The sequence below is a fragment of the Neolamprologus multifasciatus genome, chromosome 9, assembly GCF_963576455.1.
Source record: "Neolamprologus multifasciatus chromosome 9, fNeoMul1.2, whole genome shotgun sequence".
Lineage (NCBI taxonomy): Eukaryota > Metazoa > Chordata > Actinopteri > Cichliformes > Cichlidae > Neolamprologus > Neolamprologus multifasciatus.
The window spans coordinates 21714618-21733546 of record NC_140447.1 but is presented as its reverse complement, the minus strand read 5'-3'; the positions used below and the strand labels follow the sequence as shown (position 1 = coordinate 21733546).

General features: G+C 42.1%; 1 protein-coding gene across 1 annotated transcript; it reads right to left on the bottom strand.

Annotated features, from left to right (window-relative positions):
* Nucleotides 1–1322: 1322 nt before the first annotated feature.
* Nucleotides 1323–4863, bottom strand: sox17 (SRY-box transcription factor 17). Its single transcript, XM_085172902.1, has 2 exons — nucleotides 4310–4863; nucleotides 1323–3985 (listed from the first exon to the last, which is right to left on the bottom strand). Exons 1-2 carry the CDS (start codon nucleotides 4605–4607, stop codon nucleotides 3090–3092), a joined length of 1194 nt encoding a protein of 397 aa, XP_085029028.1. The 5' UTR covers nucleotides 4608–4863; the 3' UTR covers nucleotides 1323–3089.
* Between the last annotated feature and the right edge of the window lie 14066 nt (nucleotides 4864–18929).

Below are 18929 nucleotides of genomic sequence, written 5' to 3'. Positions count from 1 at the left end.
CTTTTTCAGCCTTTTTGCATAAATCTCATTGTATATTTGCATAGTTACTATAAAAGGTATTCTAGTCTATTCTATAAGCTGCTGAAAAAAGTCAAACCAAGCTGCAGTGAAATTGTGTTTTAAAATAAATACAATGAATGGATTATTTCTCACTATTAATAATGTGTTACCAACCTTAATAGAATAACTTTATAGAAAAAATACTTTTATATAATAGTTTATAAACTATTAGCTTTTTATTTTTTCTTTATAGTAAAATCTTATTCTCATTCTCGTGACATGGCTTTTTATTTGCTCTCCTTGTTACTGAATGGTATAATGTTAAGAGCGAGAACTCAATTAGGGATAAGTGCTTGCACCTGGAGCCAGCTCCTCAGGTGAGCTGTATTATCTATACTGTGCTTTTGCTGTTTATTGAGCATATTCACGCACTGCTGTGGTGACATAATAATATCTGCTAAAACCTCTCGGAGGTCAAATACAGCCGACGGTGCCGGTTTGTTGAATCAAACTGCAGCTGTCTCCTTTGCGGCTACACGAGGCTGTATTTGTCTGTGTGTTTGCGAAAGGCAGCTACCTGAGATGAGATTAGGGCAGTGCCATGATTAAGTGCTGCTGTGTTAATGCAGCCCGTCGTGCTGCTGTAATCTCTGAGTGGCTCCCTGCGCACTGCCTGGCAGCGAAGCCCCAGGACACACGGGTACACAAAAAACCTCAAACACACACACACACACACGTGCACACTACTGCTGCAGTGGGAACATCATGAAAGCCCTGATTTCCCGAGCTTTGAGCTGTGCTCTCTTTGCCCTGACAGAATTTCTTGCTTTTACCTGAAAACATTTCAGTGCTGCTGCTTGATACAAACATCACTGCTATAAATAGGCTGAAAAACATTAAATAGATGCTCTTCTTTCTTATATGTGGGACAATATGAAAACAACCAGTTGTATAGTATAAAATATTATATTAAGAAATGCTTGTTTGTGTTATTATGGGGTCTACCTCACAATATAAAATGCCTTTGGTGACTGTTGTTGTGATTTGGGGCTATATAAATAAATTTGAACTGAATGGCCTCTTAACACCATAAACTGTAACTAGTTTGTTAAATACAAAAGCAAATTCTTTTACTTTAGTAAGTAATTACATGTATTTATACAGTGTTTTTTTTTCAGGAGACCAATCACCACCTGTGTCACATCCAATAAAACCAACAAAACAAAAAACATAAGACCAGAAATAAAATTACAACATCTACATTCTACTGCTGAGAAATTTTACGTTTTTATAAATCTTGTTTAATATAAAAAGTAGAATGTTTTTCAAGCTGTTTTTAAGTGAATTTGATTCGATTATAAATAAAAATGAAATATAAACAAAAGAAATCAATCAAATAACTGATTAAAAGTTTCCATTATATCTTCAACATGTACATAATTTTATCCAACACCTCCCACATCTGTCTGAATTGTCAGATTTCCTTGTTGAGCTCTTCCTCGTCAATTAGCCCGGGTCAATTATCGTAATGAGATAATATCACGGTTGACGTGGGGGGTCTGCCTCTCCCTAAGTCCGCCCAGGTGACCCCCACCCACTGTGCTGATGCCTCGGGGATCGTGGCCTGAGCCTGTTGTTATGCACCTATTAGCGGTAACGACAGGGAGGATAAACCTGCCACTCAGCTGCAGACTGAATTTAAACACATTCAGAGCCATTACGCTGGATTCTCCTGCACGGCCTGGAGGTAGATACGTCGGTTTTGGGTGACAGAAGGGAAAGCAAAACACGTAGCGAACTGTGGGAAGAGCGTCAGTATTTACCCCGAGCCCAACATCTGTTTCTGCATAAGAGAATACTTAAAACATTCAGAGGGAACAAAGTGTACGAATATATATACACACCTCAGGACCATGTTTCCTCTGAAGTGCTAAAAATGGCTCGTGAGGTCAGGGTGATTGACCCCTGAGAGAAGAACCTCTTCCTTTTAAAATAGGGAAAACCTCTATTTATAAAATGGGACTCTTGCTGTGTTATAAATACATCAAATTACCCTCAAGGTCTGGGTTGATCTCTTAAAGATTTTAGCCCGATAAGTTTGATTCATGTCAAAGCGACACACGGGCATTAGTGGATAAATATATCATCGCCGTTCGGTATACCCACAGAAATAACGCCTGATGTCACTGCCATGTTATTAAGCATAGCTGGAGGATGGATATTGAAGCGTATACCTAATGCTCTGTTGTTAAACACGCAAAAAGAAACGGTCACCATTGTTCAAAAGACGTGTAGTTGTCCACGCGTAATTTTAATGGCCCCTACCATTAATCAGAAAAGACTAAATCATTTACAGACAGGATATCCGGAGCAGAAACTGCTCTCCCATGCTGCGAAAACAAGGCGCCATGTGTAACGCAGGCACTGAGATTGCCTCTACTGTGTCCGGGCCAGGAAGCCGGGTCGCAGCCCTCCGCTGCCCTGCTTCCAGGTGAGCAACTGTTTCTGCTGGGAACGCGTTCAGCTCCGTGTGGAAGTCGGAAAAACAAACAACCACATAATGAGGAATAAGGCTGGGCCACATAAAAAGGTGAATTTGTGCTATAATATATTTTTTTAAATAGCTAAATATTGACATATTTATGAAATAAAACATACCCCAATATAAAGTTAAAATGTGAAATCCGATGCACTTCATCAAATGTCATTATGAATTTAAGAATATAGACAAAATAATACGCGAGAGAACAAGACTATTTGCAAACATTTATTTCTCAAAAGTGCAAAAGTATAAAAAAAAAACATTCAGTATATACATAAACTTTAAAATAGTGACTGTACAATATTTATCATCACAAAATGACTTCATATCCCTGCGAGAGAGGAAGAGAAAAGTTCAAGCCAGTGTTCCTACTAAAATCCTCAATGGCTTTATTAACTGTTCTTGTACAGTACAAAGCTGGGTTTAAAATCTCCTAAACCTCCTGCTTCAGTAAAAAAAAACCAAACATTTTTTGTTCAGATTTAGCTACGGAGATTTGAGGTCAGAGCATGTGTCCTTGTTGCAGGGTAACAGGCCGGGCAGGAGGTTAGGAGTTGTTGTAGCTACAGTAATACACAGCTGTGCTGGCGTCTGACAGCACCGATGATATGAGGCTTTCAGGTCCTTGCATGCCTGCCTCGTGTGACCCGTACGGCAAGCCTGTCATGTCCGCACGCGCTGAAGAGGAACTCAAATACTGCTCGAACTCGCTGCGGTCTACCTCACCGATCAGGTCAGAGTGGTGCATCTGCTCCACGCTGTCTGCTGAGTGAGGGTGAGCGTCAGGAGGTGGGGAGAGCTGTCCTGCTCCACCGGGGTGCCGTTTGGTGTGACTGGGATTGCAGTGGTGAGGGTAATACATGGCTAAAGGGTTGGGGCACCCCATGTACGAAGGGGGGAGCTGAGGGGGCTGCTCTTGAGCCGAGGCTGGGTGTCGGTGCACGATGGCGTTGCTGTGGTGGTTGGAGAGGGGGTCCTGGGGCTGAAATTCTGCAGCTTGTGACTGGTAAGAGTATGCAGGCATCATGTGACAATCCTCTTGTGAATGGGGGGGAAAGAACATGGACTCTGACTCCACAGCGTCCAGGGGAGAGGTGTCAGGCGTGGGCAGGCTGTAGGTTTCATAAGAGGGGCCTCCAAGAGCCTGAGCATCACGGTAGTGACTGAGCGGCTGTGGAGGAACCTGGAAGCCGTGCTCATGGTAGCCAATGCCAAGGCTATCCACACACACCCTACTCTCCCCGGGCATCGATGAGGCTGTGTGATCTGACACGCCGTGGACCAGAAAGCCAGAGTCCAGCCTCTTAATCCTCTTCACCTGCTTCCGCCGCCGGGGCCGGTACTTGTAGTTGGGGTGGTCCTGCATGTGCTGGACCCGCAGCCGCTCTGCCTCTTCCACAAAAGGCTGCTTTTCTGTTATAGGAAGCGATTTCCATGATTTCCCTGCAGGTCAAGAAGACAGTACACATCAGTGATATGTCAGCAGATACTGTGTGCAGTCTGGTGATGCACACAAAAATAGCCTGTTGCCATTTTAGGGGACTGGGACAGTTTTTTGAGGTTACACCTACAGCCAACTCAGACAAGAGTAACTTTTAAAAACGTCACGTCATCTACTGGGAAAGGACTATTTACATTTATCTGAGAATAAAATTGACATAACAGTAAAAATGCAATCACGGAAAGACTGAAAATCAGTGGAAAATAAAAGCGTGACTGCACAGATGTGACAAATACAGTTGTTTAAAAAAGTATGAACGTCCTTACCCAGCATTTTGCTCAGCTCTGCGTTGTGCAGGTCCGGGTTTTGCTGCGCCAGTCTCTTGCGCTCATCCTTTGCCCAGACCATAAACGCATTCATGGGCCGTCGGATCCGAGGTTCGCTTTTCCCGCGATTCTGGCTGCCGGAGCTGGACGCGCACGGATCGTTTTTCACTTTTGTGTCCCCAAGAGGACTGAGAGGATCGGCCCACTGGCAGTGTCCCATTCCAGGCATCATGACTGACAGCGTACACCTTCCCTGGGTCTGATCGTCGCTGGCGTAACCCGCATCGGGACTACTCATCTCTGTCCAGCTGGGAGGATTGGAGAGAGCCACCGGACAGCTCGCAGAGGCGACAACACACGACAAGTAATAAATTCTTAATAATAAGTTTTTTTTTTTGTTTTTTTTAACAAATCAAAGAAAATTCAAATGCGCCTTGCTTTCAGAGTGGAATGAAAAATAATTAGTCACATCCATTAGCGTCTCTTAGAAGCCGCTTGGACCGAAAGATACCGACTACTCAGCAGTGAGCGTGAATGTCGGTGCGCTATAAACGCAGAAGCAGCCAATCGCCGTGTGGAGGGAGTGCCCACTACTACAAAGGTGTAAAAAAGTTCAGAGCACGCCCACGACCCTTGTTTGGAGTGGTGACATCCTTCAAAGGGGGAGGAGGGGGGAAGCAGCGGTATTTCAAATAGGTGCAGAAAGTCATGTGCAGCTAGATGTTGAATTCTGCAATGAGTTTAAACACGTATCCGGGCATTAGTGCAACATTGTCAGACTTTGCATTTGGATTTATGCGTTTGGATTAAAAAGACTTGAAACTAAACCAAAAAAACTTTTAAATCCACAATAAACGGAGAGGCAGAGCCACGCGCGCCGGTCGTGTTGTTATTCTCACCTCGCTCTCGCGTCAGACACCAATGCCTCATCACCAATCTGTGTATTTGCTCCTAAACTGCGTTAGAGGCTCTTGCAATCTAATGGACTTAATGGCTCATTAGCTTTTACGCACGGCAAACTTTCTTTGAGAGCAGCATAATAAGACGCGCTGGACAAAAGACGCCCATTGAAGATTCGACTCTTCTGAGAGTGAAATGAACAGGGGGGGGGGGGGGGGGAATAAACATTAAAACCACAGAGTGTTGTGATACTGGAGCGCTGCCAGCTTCTCTCTCAGCACCCCGATGTTCAAAAAGTCAAGAGTTTCTCCTGCTGTAGACACACCGACGGTCTGGGCTTCGATGTCAGCAAACAGCTGATTGATTAAACTGAGGTCTCAAAACTCTCTTAATCACATCCCTTAGCCAATTGAGAACGTGCTTGCTTGGCAGCCTTATTAAAGGGCTTTTTAATTTCATTCCCAGCTATTATACTGCACCCTTTTCAACATCGCAAGGAACTTTTAATCTGCAATATCTCAAATATCACGTCTAATAATTACTTTCATCTCATTAGGTGCTCATTCCTGTCATTTTGCTCTCTATTATACTTTGTATGAGTTTTAAAATTAAAGATAAACCTGATTTTACTATGCAAAGAATATTTTTGCTTTCTATATTTGCCCTTTCCTTGTGACTTGAAGTCTCATACTGAGCTGGAGGTTAAACCTTTGGCAAGCTTCTCTTCGAATATGGAGATGACATCAGCCAGTAGTCAAATATAAACTTTATAAACTCGCATGACATGCACGGACACACACACACACACACACACACACACACACACACACACACGCAGACAAATGCTATTGAATTGTGCAAGAATGTTTTTTTGTTGTTTTTTGGTGCAACCGACTCAGACCTGGGTAATGGTGCAAAGGTTAAAGCAACCTGTTGCACCTGAAATATCCAGACATGGTGTGTTTATCTCACAGAGAATGAAGCCCCATGTTTGTGGTCAGAAATCCAAACATCACCCCCAGGCCACAGGATTTCTTATCAGAGCCAGCAGACCCCAAACTGTCAGCTCCGTCTTTTCTCGGACCATTCCCATCTTGTTGTGGTCTACGGCCTCTCTGACATGTCAAAAGGGGCTGACAGAAATATGACAGATGCTTATGCAACCTTTTCATGCCCCGAGCAGACACCAGTAGTACTCCAGAGCATGCTGGGTGACCCTCTAGGGGTTAGGAGGAGGGTGTTTTGGATGGAGGTCCAGCTGGGAGCTGCATGGGACAGGATCTGGACTATAATACTGTCATCGTCTATTTTACCGCTGATGACCTGATAGGGTTTTCCCCCTCCGTTCCTAAGAGAAAAGAGAAAGAGGGACCCTGTGTGTGTGTGTGTGGTGGTTGCCTGTATGTCTCTGTGAATGCGTGTGTTGATATGGGCGTGGGGTATGAGTGTGCCCTGACGGCCTCTCTCTCTGTGTGGGAGTGAAAAATCCTGGCTTTTGATGGGAGAAGTCATAAAGTCTGGAGTCGTAGCCACATTTCCTCTACAAGGTGAGGTTCAGAGTCAACCCAGAGGAGGGGAGGTGGTGTTGTCGGTGTTGGGATGGTGGTGGGGGGGGGGGGGGGGAATGTGGAGGTGACACGCCTCATACCCCCCTCCTCCTTCCATTCCTCCCCAGTCCCTCCACCAAGTCCCCCACCCCGTGCCTGGGGAGTCTGGGGCTGGGTGGGGGCCAGGGCTCTCGACGCCAGCCTCTGGACTCTGCGCTCAGGGAGAGGTCACTTGGCTTGCTTACACAATGGCATTATCTCAGTTCCAGCCTCGGCTACTGCAGCGGTGAGCACTTCCTGTCCCTCTGCAAGCACTTCCTGTCCTTGGCGTAGCAGCACAAACTGTCCGCCTTCCAAGTGAGTTCTGAAACGCAGTTGAGCTGCTGGTCGCCAGTCTTGCTGTATAAATGTCTGTGGGTGGCTTTCTTGGGAATTGCACAATGTGTTTGCTGGCTCCTTTGTGCTGAGCGGCGAGGCAGGAGTGTTAGTTTAAATCACAGGAACGGAAGGTATATATATGTTAGCACTCCACGCTGATCCCCTGAGCCGCTGGAGCTGCACAGGCCACAAAGTTTAAACAATGCTCTGGTAATTAGCAGCAAGTGTTCTGAATATTCTGCCCTATCCTTATAAAGAATATGGCCATAAATGGGTGAGTGGACTGGAAAACTACATCAACTGATTGACAATGGTTTTGAAACCTGCTTAACACACATATTGCACAAAATGTGCCAAACATTGACTACTTTAAGCTCTTCAAATGTGAAAAATGTCTGCCTACAAGAAAGTTTATAAAGAAAGAAAAACAGCTTTGTCCAGTCTGGGTTCTGCCTATTCCACTAGTGGGATGAATACAATTAAATCATTCCTTTATGATGCCTAAGAACATAGATATATATATATGGCTTGTCATCCATTGTTGTATATGTAAACTTAAACTTGCATTAACTTAAATTTTTTTTTTCTTTTTAGCAAATAAAGGCAAAAAGCTGTAAAAAAAGAAGGACATATTGCCTCCGTATAAAACCACATTACCACTTAGATAATTATATAGATAGATAGTTACATAGAGGGCATTTTTACCAGGCAATTCAGATCATTATGCAAACTCTTTTGAATCAGATTTATAGTTGTTTTACTTTAAGACATATGCTAGTCTCACACGTCACACAACTCCAGAGTGTACCATATATTAAGTCTGACCTCAAAATACAGATGATCTTCTCCACCTTACCTGTATACCCCTGTGTGGAGCTGCTTCTTAGGGTCTGTTTCAGAGTCACCACAGCTGTATGTTTAGCATATGTATTAGCAGCATGCTATGATACTTAAATTAACACTGAAACAGGGAGAAGCAAGCAAAGAGGAGACAGGATTATTGGTTACCTATTTTGTACTTAGAAAGAGTGGGAAACTCAAGCTGGTTTGTAAAGCTGGGATGCTGTCTTGTTGCTCGGGGACTGGAGATATTCACAACTCATAGCTTACACCTAAAAGTTTATAAGAATATAATATAACTAAAAAAAAATCCCTGAAATGGGAGTTTTAAATCCATTCATCCATGCGCAGAGTGTTGGATGAATCTATGAAGGAGGAATCATTACCTTTTTTAAAGTTACCTGGCCACCTGTCCAGGGTGTACACTGCCTCTCGCCCTGTGGTACCTGGGATAGGGTCCAGCCCACTGCAACACTTATGAGTGGAAGACAACGGATGGCTGAATGGAAGTTATCATAATGAATGTGCTTTCTTAAAAAAAACAACAACAACAAAAACAACTGACATGCTGCTTGTGAAGTTTGTATTTTATCACAGACTGTATAGAAAAGATGGCAGTAGCTTCTGGGACTGATTCCCTCTTCACACGTACACAGCTATTTTGGTAGTCATAGCGTTTTATATACATTTTGGCCTAACTGCATGTTGACTTTTTTTTTTTTTTTTATCTTGTTAGGTATGTATCACCACCTGTTGCTTTAGCATGCTCTGGGAAGTTAACATGATGTTTTGTGTTTTCATTTAGACAAAGATTTTTTTTAAAATGAAAGTAGAAAATCCCCATTTTATAAAATACCCTTATGCGTGTGGACGTAGATTGAGCTTAATGGCTAAGTTGGGTGAGACAAAAGAAAGAAAGAAAAAATCGGGCACCAGTAAACACTGTCCTGATGTGTTAATGGTTTCAACCACAAGTTTCAAGTCTTATTAATCACCACATGATGTTGAGGTTGTAAATTATGGCTAGGGTTAGAATCCCATCTAAAATAGATGATAATGGAGGGTATGTTTAATGTGAGTACTACCATACAGTGTCACAAACGAGAAAGATGGTCATGGCCAAAATATTCAAGAAATCACAGAAATTACTTCACTAACCAGCTGGTAGTGTAGGTGATATGGCCATCTTTTATATACAGTCTATGCCTCTAATCTGTTTATATTCTTTATTTTAATTTTTTAGATTTTTTTTGGTTTCAGGAATTATGCATTACTTTATTGGAATGTAATAAAGCGCGAGTTTAGGGGAAAAGCAGTCTTTTACACTCAGGAGTTTAGTCTTATTGTGGACTGGCTTTAAAAGTGTTCTAATTTAAATTTCTGTCCAGTCATTAAACAATGTAATAGATCCTGTAACAGAAAATAAATAATACTGAAATTAGAGCTGCCCATATGGAAAAGATATATATAAATCTTATAAAGTTTTTATCCGTCTTGTATGAAACTTGTATGAAAAGCATACAAGAGTGAAAAAACATGTAAGATCCCTTGAAAAATTCTATAATGAAACTTGTATGTTTTGTATACTTACTAAAAAAATATATGAAAGTAATGAGAAAGTGGCCACTTTCATGAGTAAATCATATATGTTTTTACTATTTCTTTTCCATATGGGTGGTTTCGATGGTGTATCACACTTTCGGGCTGTAAATGTTTAGTGTCTGGTAATTGAAGCTTTGTTAAAGATAGAAAATAAATTGGAAGACATTCAGCGTTGGACCTCTTCACTAGTGTACAGACATCTGTTGTTATCAGCTGCGAGATAGCGACTGTTTAGATTGTCTGATTAGGCTATGACTTCCTCCAACACCTGCTCGGGGGTGCGGGAGGTGTTTCAGGATGGGGGGGGGGGGAGAGCTCTTTAGCTAAAGAGGGAGTGTGGGGGTTAAGGAAGCGAGCACATAACAGGTGTGTGAGGGAGAAAGGTGGAGACAAAAGTCAGAGATTGAATCTGTAGATAGAAATCACACTTTTTTCTGAAGCTGGAACATTTCAACTATAGTCCTTCCTCTTGTCACCTGTCAAATGACAGAAGCCTGCTGAGGACCAGACACGGGACTGTGTCAATAAAAAGCACAGTTCCACTTATTTAAAGCTCGTGCTGTGCTGCTGGTTGCTCTGTAGTAGCCTGAAAATCACCCCGCATGTGAGATAGTAGATATGAGAGATCATCCACAGGCTACGGTGGTTAAATTATGCGCACATGAAGGATGTGAGAGTCTGTGTTGGTTCATGTTTTTTCCAGAATCCGCTAAGCAAGACTGTTGGTTACAGAATTTGGGGACTTGAAATTATGGCAAATGACGCAAAAAAAAAAGAGAGAGAGAGAGAGAGAAAACGATCACGTTGTCTTAAATGTTGCGTCTCTGTCACATGCACTCACAGATGTTTTGTGTGTTATTGGTGGTATAGTCTTCCCCCTCCCTCTGGGGATTGCTGGGAAAGTTTCCTTGCCCGTGAGCACACACTCTAACCACACTGAAAGGGTAGCGCAGGGATGTTGTCTGCCCCAGACAAGAGGGGGGACACAGAGGAAGCCGTCTACGCTCTCGTCTCATTGTTCTGGAGGCGTTAATCTGTCAGGGATCTGCTGGGAATCAGGTGGGAATCTACTCAGCCCCTTTTTGTGTTTATTGGCCAGTTCATTCCACGTTTAGAAAAGGGGACATTTTGATATCTTCGCCACCCTGCCTCCACCCACCTCCTGCCTCATGAAGATGCTCTAATGATAAAACTATTTCTTGTTTGTCTCTGCCGCTCAGTTTGGAGATGAGCACATCCGCCTTATCTTCTCGTCTCGCCCTCATTCTCTGTATGTTTTACAAAACTGAAGTCTGCGTCCAAGACAAATCTTAAATATGCTTTTAGTCATGCTAACACGAGGATGTTTGGAAACTGTTCGCCACAAGTTGAGGTGACCTCTGGGTTTGCGCACTGCCAGGGGTCAGCCAACAATAAAGCGGAAGCAACAAGTAAAATAATCAAAGTCTCTTTCCTGAGAACATCCATAGAGCTGAAGTTTCACTCAGGCCACTTAGAGGATGCAGCAAAGCAACGCTGTAATATCAAGGATATTTTATGAGTCTTTGAAGGAGGGGCTGCAAACGTGGGAAGACTAGTAAATGAATGCATCATCCTGGCAAAAGTGGTAAAATTCACCTTTCTACGTGGTACCTTTACAAGCAAAGAAAAGGGAAAAATACTGTAACTCTTACCACACGCAGACCCGTGCATCACTTTTACTCACTGGATATCCTTTAGCATCAAGGTTGATGAACTTTATATCAATGGGTTTCATGTTGGCTGTCATCGAATTTGACAAGCAAGGGACTGAGGGACACTGCACAGTCATAATGGAGTGACTTGTCAATCACGAAGTGGACAGTTTATCTTCTGTCTAAATCTTCAGTTTAACTGTAATTTGACAAAATAAACATCATGCATTTTTTCAAAAGACTTTAGACCATAAATGCACCAGGAAAATGTTTACCAAAGACACAGGTAAAAGAAGCCGAAGACTCAGTTTCTTGTTGGCTTCTAAAAAATATTTCTGTAACCAGAGGAGTTATCCTTTGCTTCTGAACTAGCTTCTCTGTTCAAACATAGAAGCTAAGCTAAACAGTCCATTTTCTTACAATTTATCAACAACATTTCCTTAATTATTGCTCTTTTAACCAAGACACACCCTTACATATATTGCTAATTGTATTGTTAGTAGCATATTTGGTCTCCTTACCTGATCTTCTCCCAAGAAATAAAAACATCTTGTTGAACTGCATCTAGAAATACTTGCAGTTCATTTATAGTGTTTTAATTGTCGTTCATCCATCCATATTTGAAACAAATACGTGTTGGATCCATTCATCATATGGCAGAAAGAGAACTCCTTAAACATAGCACAAACCGTTGACATTGTGAGAGAAAATCCTCTTGTTTTCTGTGAGTTTCTGAAAATGTGGACGAAAGGCCAAAAAACACAGAGTTTTCAGAAATACCTGCGCCATATACTTGTGGACAGAGCCTTAACTGCAGACAAGAACGTGTCAGTGATGACCTCATCCACACTATTAACACCAAAAAGTCACGATGCTAAGATGACTCTCCATGCCGACATCTTAGGAAGCCACAGCGATTCATTGCTGTAATGCACAGCATGACGATCTAACTGGTTTCCAACATGTGAACAGTACAAATATAAAAGCTGTAACTGATGTTACAGCTCTTGAAGAAACACTTTTATCCGAAGATCGACACATCATCAACCCGGCGAGCTGATTATTATAAAGTTCTCCTGTATTTTCTATTAAAACAAGACACTTAAGCAGCGAGCAGTTTATTGTACTTACATACATTTAACTTCAAGCCACCCTTTGCTGTCCGGGTGACGTTTCCTTATTTTTAAAGTACTGCATTCCCACTTTGTTATCACAGAAAAATCTATTAATAAAATGTCATGATTGATGGATGAATTACAATTAGCAAGAGGGGAAAGGGAAAACCCAGGTTTCCTCACTGAGACGAAAAAGCTAGGTCAGCCACACGGGAGAGCGGACGCTTTCATCTCTTCACTTTTACTGGCCCAGCCCAAATCCTCCCCACCAGCGGTGCAGCTCATTGTCCCGACCGAGTCTAATTGAAACCAGTGTTTATCATTTTTATGACTTTATCCAAGAAGACAGGGGGTACGGCGGGCTTCCTGTTCTCCAGGTTTTCTTGACAGACCAGTCGCATTATTAGGGTCAAGCTCAGCTCCCATCTTGCCACTGCATTGTTTCCACTGGTGCTATGACCATTCCCAAACTGATAAGATTCGTCTATTTTGAGTCCGTCTTTTCTTTTTGTCCTTGGCACATGACCGTGTGCCTGAAATAACCTTTATTTTTCATCCACTTATTAAAAACTTGAACCACACGATACAAAGAAGTTTAGCTGTATAATAAAGAATTTTTCCTGATTAATTGAATTAATCTAGAAATGCTCCAAAACAATAACTAGTCCACTCCTGTGCCAACAATACCCAAACACCCAAAGAGCTGTTTGTCATTTTCAACACTTACATAAGCCCCACACTGACTGTAGTCTTTGTGTGGCAAAATAAGGAACTGCTTTGTAACTATTGGTGAAAAAACAAATGATAGATTATGTTCAAGCCACATTATTGTTTTCCTGACAGCCACCAGCCACATAAATACTACTCCCTGCAACTTGACCTGCATTTGACCCCACCGCCAGTAGAAGTCCCTCAATTCATCTAATCTGTTTTGCAGAGACGTGACGATGCAGTTTGAAGACGCTGCTCTTTCATTCTCCGATAAATCTAAATCAGAATATCATCGAAACTCTGAAATCAGCGTCTTTATAATGAAAGCCGATGAGTTAATTACTGATCAGACTCTCTAGACTCTCCAGATTTTGGAAATGAGGGAAGAAAGGAGACAGTGAGGCCTTTGTACATGACAATCAGAGCGTGAATTGATTCCTCAGTCGCTCAAACACTCCCGATCCTTTCATGTGTGGCCTTTGCCTTGTTGAGGCGCTAAAGCGTCACCGCGGAACAACAATGCTGATACCCCCGAGGTGCTAACAGGACGCCATGTTGGTCCAGTGTGGCCAGAGTCAATCAATAATAGCATGTGTGATCAGTGGCATCGCAGCCAGTAGGAATCTGGATCAATAGAGGTACGCAGGGAACTTCAGAAACAGAAGATAAGAGAAAATCCTGAGCTGTGGTGGAAACAAAATCATAAGACTTTTTTTTTTTAATGGGGGACTTTTCATAGTGTGTCTCTTGCTGTGAAATAATAATGACATTTCTGGAGATTACAGAACAAATACTCCAAAAGTCATGCCTGGAACTTCCTCACAGACTTTGCAACTTCTCCTTTAATGGACCGCGGTTGAGAGCTCCTTGAAACTGCTTTCCCACATCAGCTTTGATCTTTAAATGTCCGTTACTGATGTAAGCATGCTGTCGCTGAACAATCAAGGATGCAGATTTTATGCACAGAAATGAGCTCCCAATCAGCTTTACTTCAGACATACCAGAAGCTACAATAATGTGCAGACCTTGTCGCGTTTTATTGTGCAAAAGCGACAGAAATGGCCGAGGAATGCGCCTCGTGTTGTTTTTGCACAGCTGTGGTTTTATGGAGGAAATGCACTGTGTGTGTGAGTGCTTCCTCCCTGCGTTGTTCCCTTTACACTAACGCTGTATAGAAACAAGTGTCACTGAGAGGAAGAGTCTGCCCACCTTTTAATCGGATTCACACATATTTTCTGTGAAATTGTTTCTTCGGGTTGAAAGCGTACCCACCCACCCCCTCTTCTCAAGCTCAATCCTCCTGTCAAATTAATGCCCTGTCTTCCTAATTAACAATCACGAGGCAGATGGATGGGTGTCAGTGGAATAAAAATCAGCCTCAGGTGTGAAAACTTTGCCTTCACCTTTTTAAAAATGTTCCTTATCGAGAGGGCTGATATTAACATGTTCCAGGAACGCATCTTCACAGTGAAACCTGTCTGTTTTACCCACGCACGTCACTGTGAAAACTACGCCATGAGATCACTTTACCAGCTCATTATCTCACATATCTGGCCTATCTTAAACTTCAAGGAGCTCCGGTGTTTGACTAAACCTCTCAGAGTCTGAAATCACCTGATCAAGATTATCTCCTCTGTTCATTTACACACAATGGTCTGGATCATCAATATCTGCTCACTGAGGTTATAAGGCACCAAAGAGGAGCTGCAGCCCCAGTTTGCCCTCTGACCCATTTGAGGTTAAGTTTTAGCCACACACTAAACAAACACTGTTTTCAGAAATTACAAGATGTTATCTTTTAAATAAAAGATAACAACCTTTCTTAACTTTTTAATTTGGTTATGCCTAATTACGTAAAAAGGGTGAAAGTTAACCTGAACCTAAAGTTCTGTTTTAACGGCAAAACTTGATAACCTGGAGTTTAAAATGACTATCAAAATCTGACTTTAACCTCACCCCAAGTGAACTGTTCTACTCTCGACCAATGATTTCAAATGACTAGCCATCTTTGTGCCAAGCATTTAAATTGAATGTCATCTTTAAGCAAAATTCACTCAAAATTAGACCCAAATATGAGCCACTGGATTATCCGAACTCTAACCACTTGATTTAAATGTTTAAACTCAAATCAAACTGGATTTACAGCCAAACCAGAGGATTATCCTAAACCCTACAATTTCAGATGTGTCCTTAAACCAGAGTTATTCTCAAGTAAAAAAACAACAATCCAAAAAACAGTTGATGCTAAAACTGTTTTCTACATTTTAATCTTAGACTTTGAACCTATGAGTCAGACGTTCTTAATCTCTTATTTAAACATTTGAGGGAAACACAGGAGTGGACATTGGCCTTGACTATCCAGTTCACTCATCCAGTTGGGCGAGCCTTTGAAAATTTCACTTTCTATCCTAAATTGGTGAATGTTAAAAGGTTAGACTTGTGCAGAGAGTATGAAACCACTGGCAGCATCTGGTGGCAGAAAACAGCTACCCTAGCTTGGTCCAAAGGTAACACAACCCACCCATTAGGACCTCTAAAGATCAGTAACTTAACATGATAGTGTGCACAATGCGAGGTTTTGCAGTGGGTTACGTAGCCTACTGAAGAGCAACCTGTGAACACTTCACATTGATTTGTAACATGCACAGCCAGCAACCAGTCAGCTTAAAACCACAAATTGTTGTGCTTTAAGCTTTTAAGAATCAGGCTAGCTGGTTCTACTTGTTTATAGTTGCCTAGCTAAGCTAACCGGTTGCATGCACCAGCGTCATATTTACAGCCCCAATGTGCGTCATCTGTAAGCTAAGACTCGCCATAAGGTTAACAGTGATGCTATGTGGTAGATGCAGTTACATAAAAACAAAGCTAAAGCACATTTTAGCATTGCATGTCAGCCGATTAGCCTTCCTGTGAATACTTTGATTAGATAACCTGGGAAAAAGTCGCATCAGGAAACTCGGGGAAAGTCCCTCCTGATATCATCACTGACTGCATTCGAACAAAAGCCTGCTACCTGCGCTGACACGCTGCAGCGTGTGGAACAATGGAGACCCAAGAGGACTCTATATGCAGTTGAAAAATTGCATCCACATATTCTGATCAGTAGTCATGAAGTGGACTTTGAACTTTGCAGTTATTGTTGCATTCTGTGCAGCAGCAGGTTCAGCTCTTTTGGCCTGATACCATCCAAAACATGTGTTATCGTCGCAAGCTGTGCAGCATGAAGGCTTATCAGATGGCCTTGTGGCCTTACAAAAACAAGGACTCTATCATGCCTTAGCAGGCCCCTATCTGGCAGCACTGTCACAGAATAATAACAAATGCAGCAATTCACATAAGATTTCTCAAGATGCTCCTATAAACTGGGATAGGCTGATTGAATCTGAGATTTAATGCAGGAAATATACCAAACCTAGTCTGATACATAGGTTAGTTAGTGCAATCTTTTACTTTGATGAATGCTACGAATTAATGTTGTTTTTCAAACAAATTTAAATATGCGTCATCTCAAATATGTTTTTTCATATTTTCCCCTCCAAAAGTGGACTTCATGGCCTTGGAAGATCTTCTGTCCCTGACTTCCACGTCCCAGATTTTGTCTCAAAGTAAATCAAAGCGGCGAATTTCCTCAGCTCAGAGGAAAACCCCTTGGAGGAGAATGAGTTGATAATGTCCCTGCGTGCCCACGGCTTCCTCTCGGATAAATAAATACATAAATAAAAACACGCCTGGCCACTTCAGATTTATTGTTCCTCTGTAGGCTGTGAAGTAGGGGCTATATTGTTTATAGTAATTAAGTCCATTAACAGATTTGGCCCAGGTGGGTGAAAGGGGCCTCTATGACATCCTATCACCCCCTTGTAAGCAGCTAGTCCCCACCAGGGCTGGATCACTTCCATTTAAGGCAGTGATGGCCAAGGAAAAAGGGGGATTACAGAGGTTAGCGTTGGTTTGACTGGGCTGAGACTGTGTCACGTTTTCTGGAGTGATAAGAGCCGGAGCAGGAAGCTGTGAGAGGGCAGGAAGGAAGAGAGCTTAGGTCTGGAAGGAGAGAGGGGAGCTGTGGAGATGGAGGATGAGGGCAATGAGAGATGTAGGAAAAGGGAGTAGAGCAGGGGAAAAAAAGTAAAGAAAGAAAAAGAAACAGTGCTGTGTGGTGTATTTTCTCTGCACTGTTTCATGCACACAGAGAGGCTGGGGAGAGAGCTGTGCTCTGCTGGGAAATACAAAGGGAACCTGGGGTCCAGGGGGAAGTGAGTGGATGACTAAATTTGGTCTGAAAGGCCACGCTAACATACACCTGCTTCCCGCAATCAAACAGGCCACACAATGATGACAATATCAAGCATCAGGCTTTTGTCTGTTAGCAGACCCAGCAATATGAAAACATACAATGTTATACCTCAGCTTTTCCTAAAATCAGAGCTCTCAAGTGTTTGTGAAACTGAAATGTGCTTGAGCAGGCATGCAGTTTGTATTATATGCACAATCATGCTTCAAAATATGTGCAGCATGAACATGTCCTTTTACTGTAATCACTCTGTTTTTTCATTTCATTTTAACACAACTTAGCAAAGAACAATTTCTTTAGTTGACTCTATGAAAAATGCCAAAGATAACCCAGTTTGAGAGGCATAAAACTGTATTTTTGTACAAACAAATGATTCTCAAACAGCTGAGAGTCGAACACTTGACATATGTCAGAATGGTGTCAAGTGTGGTGTTAATATAATTGTGGAAACTGGACAAGAAGAGGACAAAGGAAGAAAAAAAGTGGTAGGCATAAAAACTATTTACAGCATATGAACAGCATCTGAATGTCATGCTCTGGAGAAATATGAAAAAAAATTCAGAAACGAGCGGGCCACGTGAGATGCATCTGGCACTTTGGTGGATTTCTCTACACCCTTCAGTGGAAGGGTGGCTGTCAAGAAGCCCGTTCTTAAGAAAAGGAAACAGGAAGAAAAGGTTGAGGTATGCCAAATTACACAAGAACTGAACTGAAAATCAGCTGCAGCAGGTTATGGCGCGATGAATCCAAATTTGAATTTTTGTTAGTTTTAAACCACCATTAAAATGCAAGAAGAAGGTCAGGAGAGAGGCACAACATGAGTCTGTACAGCCGTCTGTAGAACACGGTGGAGGCTCTGTCGTGGTTTACGACTGTATTTAAGCCAGCAGTGTTGCAGATTTTGTCAAAATAGTTAGATTTTGATCTGCTATGCAATATCAGTGTCATTTTTCAGCATGACGATGATCCCAAACAAACTGACCCTGCAGTAAAAGCATACCTGGATTAAAAAAACGGATCACTATCAATCATGTGTTGGCCTCCCCAGACTCCAGACCTCAACATTATTGAAGCAATAGTCTGGAATCATCTTGACAGAGAACAGAGTAAAAAGGAGCCTGGAGAACTATTCCTGAAGACGACTTAAATAAATAACAAGAAAGCTGACTAAGAGAGTTCAGACTGTGTTGAAGAATAAAGGTGGTCATACCACATATTGACTTTCCAGCTAATTAGAATTGTACAAACACTGCTTTTGCCTGTTGTATTGTATTTCCATGCATGTTTGCACATATTTCAGTAATTTGCAATTATTTCCCCTTTTCCTTGCAAAATATAAAGACATAAGAGGTAGTTCAAGACTTCAAGACAGCACTGTAGCACCAGAAAAAGTGAAATTTCAAAGGCCATATCATTAACACAGGATTTCACAAAGCAATGCATGACTTCATCTTTCACTTCTATTTTTTAAAATATGGTTTTCACTGTTCGAGAGCTTTAGAGGTGCTCGTAGGTGCATTTTGCTACCTTTGGACAGAGACAAGAATTTTCTGCTTGTTTCTG